Source organism: Sinocyclocheilus grahami, unplaced genomic scaffold (assembly GCF_001515645.1).
Source record: "Sinocyclocheilus grahami isolate Dianchi unplaced genomic scaffold, SAMN03320097.WGS_v1.1 scaffold252.1, whole genome shotgun sequence".
Classification (NCBI taxonomy): domain Eukaryota; kingdom Metazoa; phylum Chordata; class Actinopteri; order Cypriniformes; family Cyprinidae; genus Sinocyclocheilus; species Sinocyclocheilus grahami.
In genome coordinates this window covers 6,997-28,477 of record NW_015505431.1, presented here as the reverse complement: position 1 = coordinate 28,477, position 21,481 = coordinate 6,997, and the positions used below count along the sequence as shown (strand labels likewise).

At 36.3% G+C, this 21,481-nt stretch overlaps 2 protein-coding genes and 1 long non-coding RNA gene across 3 annotated transcripts in view; 2 read left to right on the top strand and 1 right to left on the bottom strand.

Moving 5' to 3' along the window:
- Positions 1 to 4,199: 4,199 nt before the first annotated feature.
- Positions 4,200 to 8,846, top strand: LOC107598463 (B-cell receptor CD22-like). Its single transcript, XM_016289806.1, has 9 exons — positions 4,200 to 4,275; positions 4,436 to 4,479; positions 5,043 to 5,384; positions 5,468 to 5,716; positions 5,807 to 6,067; positions 6,143 to 6,233; positions 7,529 to 7,574; positions 7,661 to 7,884; positions 8,053 to 8,846. The coding sequence occupies exons 2-9, from the start codon at positions 4,437 to 4,439 to the stop codon at positions 8,111 to 8,113; spliced, it is 1,317 nt and encodes a 438-aa protein (XP_016145292.1). The 5' UTR covers positions 4,200 to 4,275; position 4,436; the 3' UTR covers positions 8,114 to 8,846.
- A 3,852-nt stretch (positions 8,847 to 12,698) lies between these two features.
- LOC107598462 (B-cell receptor CD22-like) overlaps positions 12,699 to 21,481 on the top strand; it is a 12,155-nt gene continuing 3,372 nt past the window's right edge. The window contains exons 1-3 of the mRNA XM_016289804.1: positions 12,699 to 12,756; positions 18,812 to 19,063; positions 20,613 to 20,957. Of these exons, the coding sequence (XP_016145290.1) occupies positions 18,865 to 19,063; positions 20,613 to 20,957 (544 nt within the window). The 5' untranslated portion in view covers positions 12,699 to 12,756; positions 18,812 to 18,864. The remainder of the gene's footprint in view (positions 12,757 to 18,811; positions 19,064 to 20,612; positions 20,958 to 21,481) is intronic.
- On the bottom strand, positions 14,845 to 19,716 carry LOC107598464 (uncharacterized). The gene is made up of 3 exons (XR_001610563.1): positions 19,638 to 19,716; positions 19,143 to 19,145; positions 14,845 to 14,862 (listed from the first exon to the last, which is right to left on the bottom strand). It is a non-coding gene; the product is annotated as an uncharacterized lncRNA (long non-coding RNA).

Genomic DNA, 21,481 nt, shown 5'->3' with positions numbered 1-21,481 from the left:
ACTTGACAAATTTAGTTAATTGTCAAGTTTATGAAAGTAAAGTGGACTTACTTTAAGTTTTCAAAACCAAAGTTCATGTTCATTTCACCTAACTTGGCATATTTTCTTATTCAACCAAATAAATACTACTTTCATTTCAACTGTTGTTTTATTTCAAATGTTTCTTTCGGTTGATGCTAGTTGAAATATTTAATATTGTAACTTAAGTTCAAACAACTTGACTGAGTCAATGTAAAATAACTCAAAATGTTATGTTAAATGAATATGAAGTTTGGTATTTAATTTTGCCTTGTTATTTTAAACAAACTTTATGCTTACAATTCTAGGTAAATACAACCTAACTGAGTCAATGTAAAAAGATAACTCAATATCACATAAATGCTGAGAAACATCTCAACTGTTAAATACGTCAGTTTATTGCATGTTCCCAAAAATATAGAAAAAACAGGTTGCAGCATTACATGTGAGCTGCAGCCTTCTGTTTGTGAAAGAGTTGCTTCATGCATCTTAACAAATGAGTGTCATCTAAATGCGTGTAAAAGTAATGAAGAGGACTTGCTTTAAACAATGCTACAACAACAAGGTGTCTTCTTTGTCTATATTTCAGGCGTTTTTGCGTTTACTTAAGTTATAAAACTGGGTTATAAAAAAAAAAAAAAACTCTACAAACGTGAAAAACTCCCTTAACTTTGTAAACGGCACCTTAGGCTGTTTCCTTGCTGTTTTCCTTTTTCTTTCCCTTTTTAGACTGCTTTAACTTAAATGTGTATTGTACAAAACGCTATGCAAATAGAAATGAATTGGAGCAACATTGTATCGCATCTCGCTGTTTGCTTTACTTCAGGCAGTGTGCGAATACAGTGAATTTTCGTTTTAAAAATGATTTCTATCAGGTGTTTTTGTGATAACGGTCGTGTTTTTAAGTGGTGTTCTTATAGGTAAGACCCAGATTTAACAGGTTTTGCAGAACAGGGCATTGAGGAGGGTTGCAACAGCATTTCTTGTCTATGGTTAATCTGACACGTTTACAGCAGGTCGTCCAGTAAAGAAATCTAGATTTCAACAGCCGTTCGATGTGCGTGTATTATACTGCAACACGTGCTCTCCTCTAGATGTCGCGTCGGGTCGGTGAGCTGCAGAGGTGTGCAGTGTGAAGGCGCTGTCCGCGGTGCTGATCGCTCACTCATCAACTGACACGTGTGTGGAATGTTCAGAGTTCTATTCCAAAATATAAGTAAACTTTCCATCTATCTATCTATCTATCTATCTATCTATCTATCTATCTATCTATCTATCTATCTATCTATCTATCTATCTATCTATCTATCTATCTATCTATCCATCCATCCATCCATCCATCCAATCTTGGACAAGCAGTGTCTTTCATCTCAGTGTGTTTGTCACCATCCTTGATTCCACTTAAGAAGGCCTTCCCTGTTCTGAAAAAACCTGTTAAATCTGGTTCTTACTCAGGCCCGGTACTAGGCTCGCTGGAACTTTCCATCTATCTATCTATCTATCTATCTATCTATCTATCTATCTATCTATCTATCTATCTATCTATCTATCTATCTATCTATCTATCTATCTATCCATCCATCCATCCATCCAATCTTGGACAAGCAGTGTCTTTCATCTCAGTGTGTTTGTCACCATCCTTGATTCCACTTAAGAAGGCCTTCCCTGTTCTGAAAAAACCTGTTAAATCTGGTTCTTACTCAGGCCCGGTACTAGGCTCGCTGGACTGGGGGGGCAATCAGAAACTGTGGTAGGGCAGCACTTTCTAGGGTAATATATTCATCATCGTTTACTTTTATTTAGGCTACTCAATTTTCAGTCTTGCATTTTGTGTCTGTGTGAGTGCAGAAATGTTAAATATGTGTGTAGACAATATTAAGCGAATCAAGCGAATCACACCCACGGCTTCGGGTGTGTGTTCACTGCTGTGTGTGTGCACTTTGGATGGGATAAAGGCAGAGCACTAATTCCTAGTATGTCACCTCACTTTTCACTTTCACTTATCAAAGCTATGAAAACCTCCATTACAGGACATTTATGAATGTCCTCATTTATAAATACAATACATAGTTTTTTTGTATAATACTGCATATATAATATTATAATATAATATTTAGGGCTGTCGCGATTCGTCGATTTTATTCGACTATTCGATTTTTTTTTTTTTAAATCCTCGACTTCATTTCACGGACGAGAATCCATAAAGCACATTATTAGACCGTTTCCCAAGGCTGCATGATATATTAAACCCATTTAAAATCATTATTAAGCATAATTGTGAATTCACAACCGCTACGATTTAATTAAATGAGTATATGCGATGCAGTTCTAATACAGTATATGCACTTTAATTATGTTATGTTTTTTTTTTTTATAATGAAGTGTCCTTTACATTTAGTCAGTGATTTTTCATGTCATTTTTCATGTCATATGTCAGTTCGGTCAAATAATTGAACAATATATAAATTTGCCATAAATGTTTGACTTCTGTCCTATATTCTCCCAAAAGTTCTTAATAACAAGATCTAATTTATCTGTTAACATTAGTCTACAGAATACACACCTTTATTAAAAACATTACAATTTTGGCTGATTAGCCTGCTTATTCCGTTATTATTATTATTGTTATTATTATTACTATTTACACATATGAATGGATATGTACAACAAATGATATATAATTATTAATTATATATAATTTGTAATTGAAATTACTGACGGAAATGTTCGTTGACAGACATGGACGTGCAAGTCCTGCAGGTGCAGCACAGCTTATTTATAAATAGCCTATTTACAGACAAACAATAGCCCAAAATGAGCGCAACGGTTAAAGTAACAGCTTATTTATAAATAGCCTATTTACAGACGAACAATAGCCCAAAATGAGCGCAACGGTTAAAGTTTCACATTAAGCATGGCCATCTCCCTCATAGAAAACCGTTAGCTTAAATAAAACACTTAATGTGGCTTAGCTATATGGACGAAGACAATCATATAAAAAGCCCAAATTTCGGTATGTTTATTAAAAATATGTACTTAACAAGCAGATGAGCCTAGAATATAAAGGCAACGCGCTGAATTGCAAGCATTTTCTTACTATAGAAAACCATTATAAAGAAAACTCTTAATGCGGCTTATAATGGACGAACACCAAATCCTGTATACAGATAATAAAAAATATATGTAGGCTACAGGCAAGCAGAATGGTACAGAATAAGAACGCAACGCTGTGAATTAAGCGTCCTCCCATAACCATTATAAATTTCATATTTCAGAAGGTGGGCCTTCATTTGATACAGGAACTAATCGAGCTGTTCATGCCAATGAAGGCTAATGAAGGAAGACACACACTCACACAAAAACAAATTCAGTATACAGTTTATTTAAAATAGGATATACTAAGTAGGCTTACAGGCAAGCAGGTGATTGTGATTGTAATAAAGGCAATTTTATACTTCACTGAACAGAAATGCACTGTTGTGTTTTCTGCTTGGATGTTACAGTTAGCTTTATAATAAGATTTTGTGGCTATGAGTTCAAATGTCATTATGTGCATGCAATTTTTCCTTTGAACAAAGTGACTGATCCTTATTTAGATAGTACAAATAAGTGTTTAATGCTTATTTTTTATTTATTTTATTTTATTTTTTTGGCTGGACATTTTTTGGGGGGGGGCACAAGGAGAATCTGGGGGGGGGGGCATTGTTTCAATTGTTTCCATTCACATGTTTCAAGTTGAGATCTACCCCATAAACAACTTGTGTAAGTTGTCTTTGCAAAATGTCTTTGCATTTGCTTATTACTCTATATTTATGTGAAATAGCTGGGTTATTTGTTGAATGGGGTTTGATGAGGAAGTCAATGCTGTTAAGAAGCCATTTCTCATGGCTCTTACAACACCAGCATTACTGCAAAAAGAAAGAAAAAGAGGAAGGTGAGCTATTTTCTCCAGTGCCACGTGAATGTCACATTGACTTGAGTTTCCATAGTTTTTCAGTGAACTTGCATGTAAAATATCTCTTCAGTTCAGCTCCCATCTATCTGATTGAATGCAATGAGGTTTGATTGATTCTCAGTAGGGTTGGCTGAGTATCTGTGTTGAGATATGCTCTAGTGTCCTGTGACTGGTGGAGGAGTGTCTCACACTCAGACAGAGGAAGTGATGAGAGACAGGATGTCAGATAATAGTTAAATATTGCATACAGTACATCAACTATCATTGCTACATGACACTCAAACCCTGCAGATCAAAGCAAGGTAGGGACAACTATATTTTTACAATGCAAATACATATTTTTCTACATATTGTTCTACAGTTTCGATATAGGTAGATGATTAAATATCACATTTAAAAATGCATACACTTAAGTCTGCCGTACATTAGTATCTTTTTAACACCATTCCAAATGTTTTCTAGAATGTTCAGCCTATTCTCTTTGATTTCTCTGCTCGTGATTCCTGGTGAGTCTCAGAATCTCATTTTCATGCATATGAAGAAATCGTCCAGTATGTTTTTCTGTATACTGTGTTTAATGACAGTTTGATGTGTATGGTGGAAAAGTGTTGCTCATATATTGTAGATTTTTAGTTCTGCAAAACGAACACAGACACCTGCAGTACTGTGCATTATGCCTATAGTGACAGATCAAATTAGACACTTCCTGGAAATACGGGCTAGCGGCGCCATTTCTGTGTTCATGTAACTGTTCTTGTTCATGTTCTGTGTTTTTTGTTATTCACTTGGTGGCATGTTAGAAAGTTAGGGATACCGAGAGCAGGACTATGACTGACATGTTGATCCTATATTATACTTTGTCTTCTTACAATGTCAGGTTACAATGAGTAAAACTGAAGAGTTATGATATATTTAACAAACTATAAACACAATCAAAGCAAACATTGAGGTACATGACGTAAGGTTGAGCACATCTTACTTTAGAACTTCTGTGTTGTTGAGAAAAGTGAAAACATAATTACACAGAATGGAAGAAATTTCATGTATTTGCCTGTTTCATATTTTCCAGTGATCTGCAGCCAGAAATGGCATGTTCAGTACTCAAATCTGATGAAATGTGCCCTAAAGGGTTCAACAACACATTTATCAGGCAGTTATAACCATCCAAATCATCACACTGTGACAAAGACATTCTGGACTGTAAACCCAGTTAAAGGTAAAGAACCCGTCAATCTGTTGGATCATCCGGATTACAAAGGCAGAGTTCAGTATTTACCTGATAAAGAGCAACGAGCTTTTGCTCTCAAACTCAGTAATGTGTCACATCAGGATGAAGGTATGTACTGTCTCAGAATCGTGGCAAAAAAAGATAAATATCTGGGTTATCCTGGCATTGAGCTCAACGTGACAGGTACAGTCAAACTAATATTACACTGACAGATTTTACTCTGTTCTTTCTTATAAACATAAAACATGTTTACTCCATGATTTCAGAGCTCAGAGTGGAGATTCCTGAAGAGATCGTTGAGGGAGAATCACCCGTTTTAATTTGTAAGACCACCTGTATCCTCTCAGATAAAACAGACTTTACCTGGTATAAAAACGGCAAGTGTTTATCAGAATCGAGCAACTCGGATAAGCTGTTGCTGCAGTCGGTCAGCAGTGATGATACGGGAAACTACAGCTGTGCAGTGAGAGATCAGAAACATCTGCTGTCTCCTGCCGTCACTCTCAGCGTCAGATGTACGTCAAGACTTGATCTTCATATCAGCAAAATACAGTCCAGACCGATCAAATGATGCACTGTGAAATGTAATGTTTTTAATTTTTCAGATCCTCCAAAGAGCGTCTCGGTGTCCATCAGTTCATCTGGTGAAATAGTGGAGGGAGATTCAGTGACTCTGAGCTGCAGCAGTGACTCAAACCCACCTGCAGAAATCAGCTGGTTTAAGGAGAATCAGAGCTCAGCTGTTGGATCTGGACAGAGTTTCAGCATCTCCAGCTTTAACTCCAATCACAGCGGACGCTACTATTGTGAGGCTCAGAATAAACATGGATCTCAGAGATCAGCATCTGTGTCTGTAACATCTACAGGTATTAATATGAGACTCTTACTGAACTCTGCTGGTGTCACGAGCATCATTTGAAATGATGTTTCTCTTCACTCAGGTGGCCAGAAAACCCTTCTGTATGCAGTGGCTGGAATCGGGGCGGCGCTCATCAGCATCTGTATTATTATTGTAGTTATAAAAATCAGCAGGTAAGAAAAAACTGCTGTCGTATTTGCTGTGGAAAAACCTGAAAAACACCATAAAACATCATAAAGGTGGTTTATGTGACTCGTGTGCTATAACCCAAGCCATATGATATTTAACTCATTCATCATATAGAAAACAATCTCATTCTTCATCTTGCATTTTGAACAATGCCATATAATTACATTTTCTTCATGTTCCTCACACTAAGCTGACATATGACTTCAGAAGATCTATATATTATATGGTGTAAAACACACAGCATACCAGTCATATATAAATACTTTTATGACACTTTTAACGTCTTTTTGACCTGGAGAGTATTCTCTTTTTCCAGTAAAAATGCTAGTTATTTTTAATCGTACTGGACTAATCTTTACTGACTTTGCTCACACAGGATATAACCACTTTTCTAAAAATTTATTTATTTTTTTTTCATTTTGAAAAAATTATTGGCCTACAAAAATTGCCTATAAATTTCTCATTATGCTATATTATTACTAAATATTAGATTTTAAAGTAAATATTTATTAATTGTGCTTTTTTTCCACTCTGAACTGAGGTGCATAAGCTCAGATCAATGAGGCCTATGATCAATCAGTTCCAAAAAGAAATACAAAACCTGTGCTAAATGACAGAAAACAAGCTGACAAAAAGATTGAATAACGATATATATCGTAATGAGAAAATGACAAGCAATTTTCAGAATGCCGGTCACTTTTCAGATAATTAGGTAAAGGATTTTCAGCACAGAAAACAAGAATAAATGCAGTTTTTCCATGTTTTATTTTATTTCATTTTTCAGGATGCTTTGATGAACTGAATGTTCAAAAGAACAGCAGTTATTTGAAATACACATTTTTGTAACCTTATAAACGACTTTTCACATTTGTCTTAAAACTTTTGATCAAATTAAAGCGTCCCTATTTTACCCAGCACTGGGTTGTATTTAACCCAGCATCTTTTAGAGTGTATGCATGATATATAATATAGAAATGAATATTCAAAACATATCTAAAAAATAAATGCATTTTATTTTCTAGTTTTTGCACATAGTGTTTGAGCTGTTGACTAGTTTGATCATATTTTTCGTAGTTGTAAATAAAAAGTATTAGTGTACGTTAGGCTTTCTACCAAACTTTACATTTAACTCAATCTGCTACTTGCTGTTTCATTGTAACTGTTTGTGAAGTGCACTAGAAATGTCTGCATGAAAATTGTTTCTACACCACACCAGTTTCTGTGTAATCTTTACTTTCTGTGACATGGATACTATATGTTTCCCTTTTCTTCTCTCCAGCAGGAAAATAGGAGACGCCGGCGGCCAAAGTGGCGTTTCAAAACAGGCAAGTCCAGAATAGCATCTGTTTCAGCACATTTTCATGTAATTGTGATCACAGTGGGATCATCCGGATTGTGCGTGTTAATTCAGGAAAACAACAGCACAGCCGTGACGGATCAGACGAGCGTGAAACCTTCGAAAACAGCTGATCCGAATGACTTGGTGTATGCCAGCGTCACCCACAGCAGACCCAGAGAACCCCAGAGAGCTGGAGATGAAGACGAGTTTCAGTACGCCAGCGTCCAGCACCACAGAAACACCAGGTACACGACTGTGGAGGCCGGATGTCAATATGGAAACACTGTTTCTGCCGGGTGAGACACACTCCATCATATAGCATCAATAGGGTTAAAGATGTGAACAAACACACAAACTCTCTTTCTTATTAAGAAAAATGAGGCACAGGTAGCTTAGACGAACAAGTGTTTATGGGTGCACAACATGGTTCATCTTGTTTTGTCTTTTTTATTCTTATTGAACAGATCAAATGCTGAAAAGGCGGATGATTCCGATGTGATCTACAGCAGCATCAAAGTTGCATGAAGAATCGGAGCATCACTGAACATGCTCCTCCATTTTCCTACATTGAAGTGGGCATTAAATAGAAGTTGCGACTAAAAAGCGATTCCGCTTAACAAACAAGACTTTATTGTATACATCGGATAGGCCTACATATGGATGGATCGAGCACAGAAAGATGCATTAAGAAAATAAATAGGGTGAATTTAAATTTTTACTTTGTATTGACGTTTGAGTTGAAATGCGCTTGTGTGACCGTGTGCGGTGACTTTAAATACACAACACTTGTGTGAGAAACAGGACGTGAAACTATAAGAGCTGTGAGCAAGCATATGCAAAACTTCCATTTCTGAATGGAGGAGAGGTTTAATTACGCTGAATAAACTGCTTTTGTGAGGAGACTTACGCTTAACATTTTATAGTCGGCTAATCTTTGCCAAAAATGTTTTGTCAAAGCAAACATGTTTAGCATGTTCTCACACAAGTCTTTAACAATAGTGAATTGGATGCTGTATTTACTTCTTGCATTGTCTGAAACTCTATTCTTATTTCTAAAGGTGAACTGACTTGTTGAGAAGAGGCGCAAACACTGAGATAGAGGAAGGCTGGCGTTCATTTTTGATGTGATATTCATTAATAGTTCAGCAGTTTAGCAGCAGTTTAACTTCCCGTCATGCTGCTGTTCTTATCATTTCTTATCTGTGACCATTCCTTCATGTTTATACTACGTTTAGAAGAGTTAAAAATGTATAGAAAGGATTGAGTAAACAATAAAATAAGGTATATTGTGTGTTTGGTGAATGCTGGTTTGATCAGTATTGTGTATCCTGTACATAATTATGAGTGAAGCTCTTTAAACCAGTGCTTCTCAATCAGGGGCCACGGGCCAATAGGGGGGGTCATGAGTTGATATTAACTCCAGAAGCTGAATATTTGATATAGATACATATGTAAATATTGTGTGAAGCTCTTTAGACACACAAGGCCTGACATGAGAAACATCAGCGCACGTCAAGCCTTCAATGAGCAGTGAATTAATCTGAAGTCATTATGATCTCTGTCTATTGATTAGCAACACAATAAAGTTTATGATGTTGTATAGATGATGCTCATAATGTCATAATTGTTTTATGATTGCAGAAATCACTATGGTGACGTCACTCGTAACGTCTCTTCCTCTGATCTTGGTGATCATGACTGCGGGTGAGTCTTCAGTTTCAGTCACTAAACAGACACTTTAACACTCGTGAAAAGCTGATTGAGCTCTTCACACTTTGTAGCTCTTAAACGGACATGAGTGTTTCACTGTCAGCTAACATATAAAAATGTTCAAAATGAAAAGATAATTTATATGCATTGGTTCAAAACACCTGAAAAACCACCTAATTTTCTCAGTTCTGTGTTTCAGGGGTTGATGGTCAGCAGTATTGGGCAGTGAATTATAGTCCTTCATATGTTTGTGCATTAAAGGGTTCAACAGTGAAAATGTTCTGTGTTTTAAACCATCCACATCATTATAAGCTCACAACAGCCTTCTGGACCAAACCTGCTGTAACTGATGGAGATCCACCGAACCTGTGTTCAGACCCAGAAAAGAGTGGAAGAGTTCAGTGTAGAGTATCAGGGGCCACGGGCCAATAGGGGGCCTCAGAGATCCTCCAGGCCTACAGTAAGTGTGCAGTCAGGTTAAAAGCGGCTGCTTTAGTGGTGTTTTTGCACCCCCCCCCTGTGGTGCTGTTTGGTATGGCAGCTGGATTTGTGCTTATTTGTTCAAGTTACTGTATAATTGAGCAGGGTAGCTTAAATGCTTTTGAAGTTGTAAAAAAACATGAGCTTTGAATATGTTTAATATATAAGTTAGCTATATAAGTATAGCTTTAATGTACAAAGTAAATTTGCAAAAAATAATACTGAAGATTTAAATCTATCTTGTATTTACTTAAATAGCAATAAGTTGACAACAAGACACGTTTTTGTGTGCATGTGTTTCTGTACTGCATGTGTATGCTTGCAAAAAGAGAGAGAGGTGGAGAAAAACAGTGCGCTTTGCATAGATAATAAATGATACACACACACACACACGCAGTTTCTCAGATATTTCTGGTTTCATGATTTATATTATCAATAGTTAGTATAATCCTGCAATGTATTTCTAGTTTAATCTTTAATTTAAGACATTTGCATGACACTGTACTGCATCTCTTCATTATTTTCCAACCTTCCAACACAGAATGATTGCTTTCGGTCTCTAGATCTGTGGTGTTTGAGGAAATCCTGAAGATGTTGCACTGAATACGACACTAGATGTTGTTCCACATCCTCATCTGTAGATGTGTGTGCGGTAAGTTGAATTGTGTAAAGTGCAGCTGCTGTTCAATGATGCTCACATGCTAAGTGTTGCTAAAGTTTGCATGAGATACACTTATTTGTGATCTTTTTTAAGCCCCAGTGTGTGATATTGATATTGTGTTTTATGCAATCAGTTTATAAGTGAGTTTCAAACAGCTGATATTCAATCTTAAATCACAAGGTTTCATTTTCAACTTCAGTATTTTGAATCTTTAGAGCAAAATAACCCCATTTACAACATTTGGCCATCATTTACTCACCTTCCAAAGTGATATGCTTTTCATGTTTGACAAATATATGTTTGAGAAATATATAAGTTAAATGTGTATTTGCTTTGTGTAATATTTGCTGTCTTAAACCTCATTGCTACCAATCTCATCCAATGAATTATGTAATAAATAGATCAAATAAACAGATTTTTTTTGAACAGTCAGTCAGTTGGTTTAGAGTCCAAATTCAAAATGAACCGAGTGAAAATAACCTAGTTTGTTTTGTTTTTGCTTCTCATTGTCCCTGATCTTAAAAGTGAATTTAGATGGTCTTAGTTGACTTTCCATTTTGCTGAAACTGCTAAAACAAGTCAGTGTGTTTGATATGTGTTTGTACTGTGTTTTTTACCCTTTTCTTTGTCAAAAGATAATAACTGGGCAATAACTGTGTATTAACCCCTTAACCTAAACCTAAACCAAACCCATGTAATGACCTTTTATTGCTTCTAATATCAGCATGTTGTCTAACAGTCAGACTGCTGTAAGAGGCAGCAAGATGCGCTTCATCTGTTTGACCACTAGATGACAGTAAAGTCAATGGAAGTGCAGAAAAGATTGGAGTAATCCCAGTTTCTTCATTTTTGGGAATCTTTCAATAGATCAGTTCTTTTAGAAGAACAATACTATTTTTACTTGATGTTTTGTCAGTCTGGTAGTGTAAGTGCTTGTGTTGTCTCTCTGAGACTGGCTCTGACCCACTGAAACACAGTGTATTTGCTCATGATTGTGGTACATGAGGTTGTGCTGCACCATCGCTCCATGTGTTAAACTCAGAGTTTGAGTCAGAAAGAGGAAGTGAATCTAAGAGTTCTAAACTTTCATCTCTTAAAAACCCACTCAGACGCTCCTGCAGCCATAATGAGCATCTTTACACAGTTCTTTCTCTCATGTTTCACACGTTCTCTCACAAAGATTTAACTACAGTGAATTCTAAAGCTTCTTATTTGTTTGGATCTGGAGACTTTTCGAGTTGTGCTTATGTAGTTGAGATGGCGTCACACATATCCAGGAAGAGGAAGAGAAATATTTTTAACTGCATTTTCAAGTGTGAAAACTAGTCATTTGACTCTTTAAGCTGCTGATATTTTTGTCATTTGGGTGTCGACCCTCAGACATTGACACAGCAGCGCGGTAAGACCATTTTATTTAACATTAGGTAAAATAATAGGGCTACAACAGATTATTTGTAAAAATGTGGTCATGAGTTGATATTAACTCCAGAAGCTGAATATTTGATATAGATACATATGTAAATATTGTGTGAAGCTCTTTAGACACACAAGGCCTGACATGAGAAACATCAGCGCACGTCAAGCCTTCAATGAGCAGTGAATTAATCTGAAGTCATTATGATCTCTGTCTATTGATTAGCAACACAATAAAGTTTATGATGTTGTATAGATGATGCTCATAATGTCATAATTGTTTTATGATTACAGAAATCACTATGGTGACGTCACTCGTAACGTCTCTTCCTCTGATCTTGGTGATCATGACTGCGGGTGAGTCTTCAGTTTCAGTCACTAAACAGACACTTTAACACTCGTGAAAAGCTGATTGAGCTCTTCACACTTTGTAGCTCTTAAACGGACATGAGTGTTTCGCTGTCAGCTAACATATAAAAATGTTCAAAATGAAAAGATAATTTATATGCATTGGTTCAAAACACCTGAAAAACCACCTAATTTTCTCAGTTCTGTGTTTCAGGGGTTGATGGTCAGCAGTATTGGGCAGTGAATTATAGTCCTTCATATGTTTGTGCATTAAAGGGTTCAACAGTGAAAATGTTCTGTGTTTTAAACCATCCACATCATTATAAGCTCACAACAGCCTTCTGGACCAAACCTGCTGTAACTGATGGAGATCCACCGAACCTGTGTTCAGACCCAGAAAAGAGTGGAAGAGTTCAGTGTAGAGTTCAATATAAAGACACTTACAGAATCACTTTGACGAGTGTAACAGAAGCTGATAAACACATCTACTACTGCAGATTCACTACAAACAGAGGAACATGGACGGGGATTCCTGGAGCTCGGCTGGATGTCACAGGTAGAGCTAGTGAACTCTCACAAATACACCACAGACACAAACACACACATCAAGCACTTTATCATGTAACTCCTACTGAATGACATTCTTTCTTTTGAATACAAAGAGAAATGTTAAATTAAATGAGTACTAATTCATATAATGACTATAAAAGGTGAAGATGACTTCTTCATGCTTTAAAAAATGTTTCAAAACTGTAGTAAAATAACATGATTTTTGACTTACATTGCCAAGTGTTCTGAAGCTGTGTGATAGGGTTCATCAAGAAACAAAGGAGCAAACTGAAGTGTCATTTCTTATTTAGCAAAAAATCTTGACCTCGCAGCAGTTCTTGTTACTGCATACGTTTGCGTATAACGTGGAGGCATGACAATGGAGTTGGTGGATCCAAATGCAGGCTTTATTTTAAAAAGACGTGGTCAAACAGGCAGGATCGAAAACCAGCAAACAATATAATCCAAGCCAGACTCAAAAGAGTAATCCACAAAGCAGGCAGCAAACAATCACAGGAAACCAGGTAAACAGTCAAAGGATGACAACCACAGGCAAGACAGAAAACACAAAAGACGTTACAGGTTAACAATACTCAGCAATCTGAGTGTGTGTGTGCATCTTAAATAGTCCTCCGTATACGAAACAGGTGTTAACAGATAATGAGTTCCTGGGCAGAGGGAACCTGGAAAATGGAGTCCGGGGTGAGTAATGACGGTAAAGGGGTGGAGTGCCCTCTAGCAGAGCTCATGGTCACTCCTGCTGATAATTGTAACAGTGTGAACTATTTTGAGAAATCAAAAACAAGATCTGAAACACAGCATCTAAGGAGCTTGCTTGTAATAATAAAAAATAAAAAAATAAAATAAAATCAATTACATTACAGTTTCTTTCTCATTAAAACCAGTCGTATGTCACTTGGAATATTTAGTATGAGTTGCATGGGAGTGTTTTTTATTCTTTTGCATCCTGTTTTTAAAGCCTGAAGATGGTCACCATTCACATTCACATATCATTTCATCTGTTTAACTTGTATTAACTTAGAGCTGTATTTTACTGATATATGAAATTATCTTTTTGTCAGAGGAGATTAGTTTTTGTCTTGACACAGTCACTTGTGATTATAAGAAACTAAAGAAAGAGATTATAGGAAGTAATGCTAGATTCCGTGTTCATTTGGGCCCAAAGACATTGATTGTGAATCTGCTTTGAAATGATTTTGTGTTGTGAAACGTGCTATACATACACTATAAAAAATTATTGTGATATTAACGGTAAAAGACTGTAAAAATGCCACAGTAAAAACCTATTAAATGATTAACAGTAAGTTTCCTTACTATATACGGTGAATAACTAATAGATCTAACCTTTGTTTTCAATAGCCTCTGATGCGACACACAGAGACTGTGTCTGAAATCACACCCTACACCCTCATTCACTATTCCCTACATGAGTTTACTAATACAGTCCACCTGACAGAGAATGAACACTAATGAGTGAACTCAGCCAATGATGAACAGCTGCTGTTAACAAGCAGAATCACTGAAGAAAAGAGCAACACAAGAACTACAACTGACTTCAGACACAGACTTAGATGAAATCAACTGAAATAAAACAGCAGATGATGATTAAACAACTCCACAAACAGCATTACCAGCTTAACTCATTACTAACCAGTTTGACTTTATTTCTGTCATATATCTACAATTTTTTTTTGAGAATTAACAGAGGTGTATTTTGTATTGGAAATGTTTTGTTTGGCCTCACCATTTTGGCGATCAGTGGTGGCTTTAGTTGGGCTCTTGACCCTTGACTCTTTATGGTTACTGTGTTTGCAAAACACATTTGTTATGACAAGAAAAACTGAGAGAAATTGCAATGAAGTGGTTTTAATAATCATTAATGATGAAGTAATGATGATTTCATTTTGCTTGACCTGATTTACTGATCTCAGCTTGTGTCTAATTTAATGGGTAAATTAATCTTTAATATATGGTACTAATATGACGCTACAAGAAATGTTGATGTGAAGGAAGTTATAAATCTTTAGAGCTACAGTAGCTTTTAGACACACACAGACATCAAGAATCAGCACATGAATCTCAACAATGGTGACTATTAATAAAACATTTTTTATAATGTTTTAATAAAACCATGCCGCAATGCATGCTGGGTGCCAGTACAAAACTCCCAGCATGCATTTTTATTTTTTTTGATTGTCACCAATGTTGAGATTCATAGGCTGAATGTTGATGTCTGTGTGTGTTCAAGTGCTGCTGTAGCTTGAAACTTTTATTTGTGCATGTAGTGCTTAGGAACATTTCACAGAGATTGTGGCGGTATCAGTGGTGCAACTCAAGAGTATTAGCAATATATCACACACTTAATAAAATATAAAACATTAGTTGAGATCAGTGAATCAGACCAGTTCAGGATAGTCTTGACATCACAAACACCAGCTTTATCTGATCATAGATACGTTAGGCTTTTCTTGCTATAAAAACTGCGTTAAACAAACACGGCTAATTTAAACAACCAACGAAAAACTATTTTTAAAAAGTCAAGGTTCAAGAGCCCAACTAAAGCAAACACCGATCGCCATTATGGTGACTTCAAATTAAAGTACAACACCTAAAATCTCAATAAGAGCTTGTGTACACATATGACAGAAATAAAGTCACACTGGTTAGTAATAAGAAGCTGGTGATGCTGTTTAATCCTCCTCTGCTGAGATCTTGATCAATTTAATGTGTTTTATTTTCAGTTGATTTCATCTTTGGCTTTGGCTGTAAGTTGTATTTCTCTGCTCTTGTTTCTCTTTCCTTCAGTGATTCTGCTTGTTAACAGGTGTTCATCACTAATGCTCAATCCTCATTTAATTATCTCATTAACTTCATCACCGCTTCAGTGTCACTTCAACACTCTGTAGTATGGACACATATAAGTGCTCTTTAAAACTGAGGATTTTGCTGTGGGATTAAAGGGGTTAAATGTGTGAGATGAAAAAAAAAACACTGTGAATTGTATTTTTAACAGAAATATACTGTTAATTTAATTTATGAATGCAAACTGTAAAAAAACATTAGATTACTGGCAACCACAGCTGCCGGTATTTCACCGTAAAATCAAGAAAAGAAAACAGTCAACTTCCTGTTGTGTTTTGTGGGTCACCATTGTGCTGGAGAGCAGAGCCTGTGTTTAAGTAAAGGACGGACAGAGTAACATTGCTGTTGAACTGCTTGATGTTTTGTTTAAAGGCAGTAACTGTGTAGTTATAGCTGTAGTGTGAATCTCTTTAATAATTTCAATCACACATGAATGTGTGCTGTTGTTAATTGGAAGAGATTTGTGTTGAAATGATGGTTTTAATAACTTTGCATAATTCAGTAGAGTTTTCTTCATGGTTTTAAGCAGAATAGTTCTCGTTACCCATATGCTTGCATTATTTAAACATTGTAAATATTAATTTATAGACAAATGCTAGTTAGCCACGTTAAGTGCAGTCGGTTTCTGCAAATAAAGTGAGTTAATTCAAAGGTTTGCATATTAACATCGTATCAGTTAATGAAATACTGTTTTTCACTGTAAATTTAAACAGTTCTATAAAACCTAAAATGTTGCTTCCATATTTTTCACGGTAAAGTTCTGGCAACCACAGCTGCCGTTATTTTTCTGTAAATTTAACAAACTTTTTTTACAGTATAAACAAGAGTTGAACTGCTATTAAATGGACAATCATTCGCAGGACATTTGTTAACATCTTCTGAAAAAGAAAGGAGTCATGAACGGCTTTAGAACAACAGCAGAGTGATAAATAATGACTGAATTTTCATTTTTGAGTGAACTATCACTTTAAGCCAAGTACTGCTCACTGCTGAGCCAAATGGCCTCCAGTTTCCCCTCTCTGGATGTCCAGCTCCACCTCTGTGGAACTAATGATGGACGGGGATTCCTGGAGCTCAGCTGGATGTCACAGGTAGAGCTAGTGAACTCTCACAAATACACCACAGACACATAAACACACATTATGTCACCTGTTATTCCAGGAGCTCAAACAGTAAAGCAGAGCGCTAGTAATGCCAAAGTCATGGGTTCAATACCCAGGAAATACATGCACTGATGCAATGTTTAGACACTTTGGATAAAAGCAAATGCATTATTCTTTTCTAGTTTCATCCTCTTAAAATTTCAATTATTATAACACTAAATTATGTATTTTTTAGTCTGATTGTGAATCAGTGAGTTGTTGCTGTTGTCAGATCTGCAGGTGGAGACACAGAAGAGTGTGAAAGAAGGAGATTCAGTCCGTCTGATCTGTAAAAGCAGCTGCTCTCTGCCTCAACAAACAACATTCATCTGGTACAGAAACACACAGAGATTAAGTACAGGAATCATCACAGTGAATCAGCTTCAAAATCTTGATCTCGCAACAGTTCTTGTCATTGAACAAGTGCGCACCATTTAGAGAATCCACTTGGAATATAAAATATGAGTTGCATGAGTGTTTTTGAATGCTTTTGCATCCTGTTTTTAAAGCCTGAAGAAGGTCACCATTCACATTTCATTTCATCTGTTTAACTGAACATGACTTGCATTATGTTAGAGCTGTACATTATTGTTATATGATATTATGTTGTTGCCAGAAGAGATTAGTTTTTGTCTTGACAGTCACGTGATTAAAAGAAAATAAAGGAAGAGATTAAAGGAAGTAATGCTAGATTATTTATTTGGCTGCAAAGACATTGTTTCATTGAAGCATGCATCGGCTGTAAAGCTTTGAAATGATTTTGTGTTATGAAAAGTATGATACATGTAAACACGAATTGAACTGCTATTAAACGGATAATCTCAAGCAGGACATTTTTTAACAATGTGTTCTGAAAAAGAAAGGAGGACACATGGCTTTAGAATAACAGCAGTTTTGTTTTTGTGTGAACTATCACTGTAAGATGATGGTGAAATAGAGAAATAGAGAAATAGAGTTGTTGCTGTTGTTCTGTCAGACCTGCAGGTGGAGACACAGCAGAGTGTGAAAGAGAGAGATTCAGTCACTCTGAGATGTAAAAGCAGCTGCTCTCTGCCTCAACAAACAACATTCATCTGGTACAGAAACACACAGAGATTAAGTACAGGAATCATCACAGTGAATCAGCTTCAGCTGCGGTCAGTCAGTCGTCATGATGCAGGAAACTATCAGTGTGCTGTTTCAGGATATCAACGTCTGAAGTCTCCACCTGTTTATCTTCAAGTACGATGTGAGTACAAACTGATTCATTAACATTAGTGAATTATTCACACACCTTTATAATTTTTTTTAATTTCTTTTGAATTGAGTTTGTAAAGTTAGACATCAGCTGAAATCTAAAAGAAAATGAAAGATTCATGTGTTTGAAAGCCTAATTATAGTTCTCATTTCTGTGTTTTGTGTTTCAGGGGTTGATGGTCAGCAGCATTGGGGAGTGAATTACAGTCCTTCATATGTTTGTGCATTAAAGGGATCAACAGTGAATATGTCCTGTACTTTAAAATATCCTCATAATCATCAGCTCAGAACAGTCTTCTGGACCAAACCTGCTGTAACTGATGGAGATCCACCGAACCTGTGTTCAGACCCAGAAAAGAGCGGAAGAGTTCAGTGTGTCAGTGATTATAAAGACACTCACAGAATCACTTTGACGAGTGTAACAGAAGCTGATAAACACATCTACTACTGCAGATTCACTACAAACACTGAGGGTGGAAAATGGACGGGGATTCCTGGAGCTCAGCTGGATGTCACAGGTAGAGCTAGTGAACTCTCACAAATACACCACAGACACATAAACACACATTATGTCACCTGTTATTCCAGGAGCTCAAACAGTAAAGCAGAGCGCTAGTAATGCCAAAGTCATGGGTTCAATACCCAGGAAATACATGCACTGATGCAATGTTTAGACACTTTGGATAAAAGCAAATGCATTATTCTTTTCTAGTTTCATCCTCTTAAAATTTCAATTATTATAACACTAAATTATGTATTTTTTAGTCTGATTGTGAATCAGTGAGTTGTTGCTGTTGTCAGATCTGCAGGTGGAGACACAGCAGAGTGTGAAAGAGGGAGATTCAGTCCGTCTGATGTGTAAAAGCAGCTGCTCTCTGCCTCAACAAACAACATTCATCTGGTACAGAAACACACAGAGATTAAGTACAGGAATCATCACAGTGAATCAGCTTCAGCTGCGGTCAGTCAGTCGTCATGATGCAGGAAACTATCAGTGTGCTGTTTCAGGATATCAACGTCTGAAGTCTCCACCTGTTTATCTTCAAGTAGGGTGTGAGTACAAACTGATTCATTAACATCAGTGAATTATTTCACTTTTGTTTTATTTGAATGAGTTTGTGAGTCTAGACACCAACTAAAATCTTTGCTAGTGTGTTGTAAAAGGTGCATACAGGGTCCGGATCTCAACGCACTGCAACTGAAAAAACACATGCAAATAATAATAAAGAAAAAACACCTGCAAATTAAGAAAACATCTTCATCAACTTGACAACAAACGTGCTGCAAATACTCACAATGCGACCAAATATAGAAACACGCTGCAAACTCACAACACAAACCCAAACGTTTAAGCTAGGGAACCGCAAAGTGACAAACATGGCTGGGACATGCTTATCAATGTTTGCTCTGAAAGGTGAGATTTTTGTTTATTTTAACTTCCTGATCATACGATTCCTTTTTTTGTTGTTGATATAATTAGCCTAAATAAGCTGACAAAATACACAATTACTGTAACTGTTAAAGGTTATATAAACAGGCTAACTTTTACAACATGAATTAACAGAAAATACAAAAAACCTAATTAAAGCTCTGAATCAATTAGACATCAAGAATCAGCATATGAAACTCAACAAAAGAAGATTTTATGCTGAAATGCATGCTGGGTATCAACATAGTACAAAACTCATTCATGACTCCCAGCATGCATTGCAGTTGATCTGTTTATCTGAATTAGTTCGATGATTGTCACCATTGTTAAGGTTTATATGATGAGTGCTGATGTCTAAATCTTTCTGTATGTTTTGCCACAGAATCTTTGCATTTGTGAAACAGAACATTTACATCAGTAATGAAAAATAAACTTCAACACTTTTTAGTATTATATCTCAACTTTATCACAGCTTGACACCCATCACAAAGAGTAATCTACTCCAACTTAACTTTAAAACATCTCTTTCTTTGTTAACGCATAAGTGTTTATATTGAAACATTCTTGTAAGGACTGAAAGTGAATTCACTTAATGAAAAGCAAGAGTCAAGAGCCCAACTAAAGCAAACACTGATCACAATAATGCTGTTCTGTTGAAATGTCAACATTTTTTCAACATTAATTGCAGGTGCAAAAGTGATATTAATTCAATGCCATTAACATTGACAAATCAACTATTTTTTAAAATTGATTCAATGGTTTTCACCTGCTCTCTTGCTCTCTGGGATAGTTAAACCATGGTAACCACAAATGAACCATGGTTTTGCTACACTAGCATTGTTTAACCATGGTAATTATACAACTGTGGTTATACAAATGGCAAAAAAGAAAAGAAGAAGAAAACATGGTTACTACACTTTTACTATAATAAATGCATGGTTTTGTTGGGGTCCTCCCGTTGTGTTTCTGTATTTAGTTGTGTTGCGAGTATTTGCAGCACATGTGCTGTCAAACTGATGAAGATGTTTTCCTAATTTGCTGGTGCTTTTTCTATTTGCATGTGTTTTCTTAAGTTGCAGCGAGTTGAGCACTTTCGGCGACTTTAGGTGCAGAAGAAAACGAAAGATTTCTGTGTTTGTTGCTTTATTTATTTTCTTCATTTCTGTGTTTCAGGGGTTGATGGTCTGCTGGATTGGGGAGTGAATTATAGCCCTTCATATGTTTGTGCATTAAAGGGATCAACAGTGACATTATCCTGTACTTCAACATATACTGGGTATTATAAGCTCACAACAGCCTTCTGGACCAAAACTGCTGTAACTGATGGAGATCCACCGAACCTGTGTTCAGACCCAGAAAAGAGAGGAAGAGTTCAGTGTGTCAGTGAATATAAAGACACTTACAGTATCACTTTGACGAGTGTAACAGAAGCTGATAAACACATCTACTACTGCAGATTTAGAGATGCACAGAATAAACAATGGACAGTGATTCCTGGAGCTCAGCTTGATGTCACAGGTAAAACCAGTGAACTCTCAGAAATACACCACAGACACACTGCTGTCTTAGATTTATTAGATTAGACATGAGGGAATCAGGACATGAATTGGGTTGGATTCAAAGTCAGGTCTGAATGAGCACAGCAGTTCGTGATGCATCAACATCTGTGCCACCAGCCTGGTCTCGTGTTTATACGTAGGTATTAAATAAGCGATTCAGATTTTTAGACCCCTTAACCTACCCCTAAACCTAAACCTACCCATGTTATAGCGAAAATGCATTTTCTATCATTTTATCAATAAGCGATTTAGATTTTAGACCCCTTAACCTACCTTCAAAACCTAAACCTACCCATTTTACAGCGAATATGAAAGGATAAAACGTAAATGACCGAAATATGCAGAAAATTAACCATTTTAGTAACAATGTAGCATTAAAAAAATGTATAGTCGCTAATCCCACTCCTACCTATAAACCTAAACATTTCTGTACAGTATAAGAAAAACGTGACAGACAGATAAATGCAATTACAATCATTTATT

Coding starts and splice junctions, on each gene's coding strand:
- LOC107598463 (XM_016289806.1), top strand. CDS start 4,437: ATGTTCAGCCTATTCTCTTTGATTTCTCTGCTCGTGATTCCTG. Junction 6,068..6,142: donor TGTGTCTGTAACATCTACAG/GTATTAATATGA, acceptor CTCTTCACTCAG/GTGGCCAGAAAACCCTTCTG. Junction 6,234..7,528: donor GTAGTTATAAAAATCAGCAG/GTAAGAAAAAAC, acceptor TCTTCTCTCCAG/CAGGAAAATAGGAGACGCCG.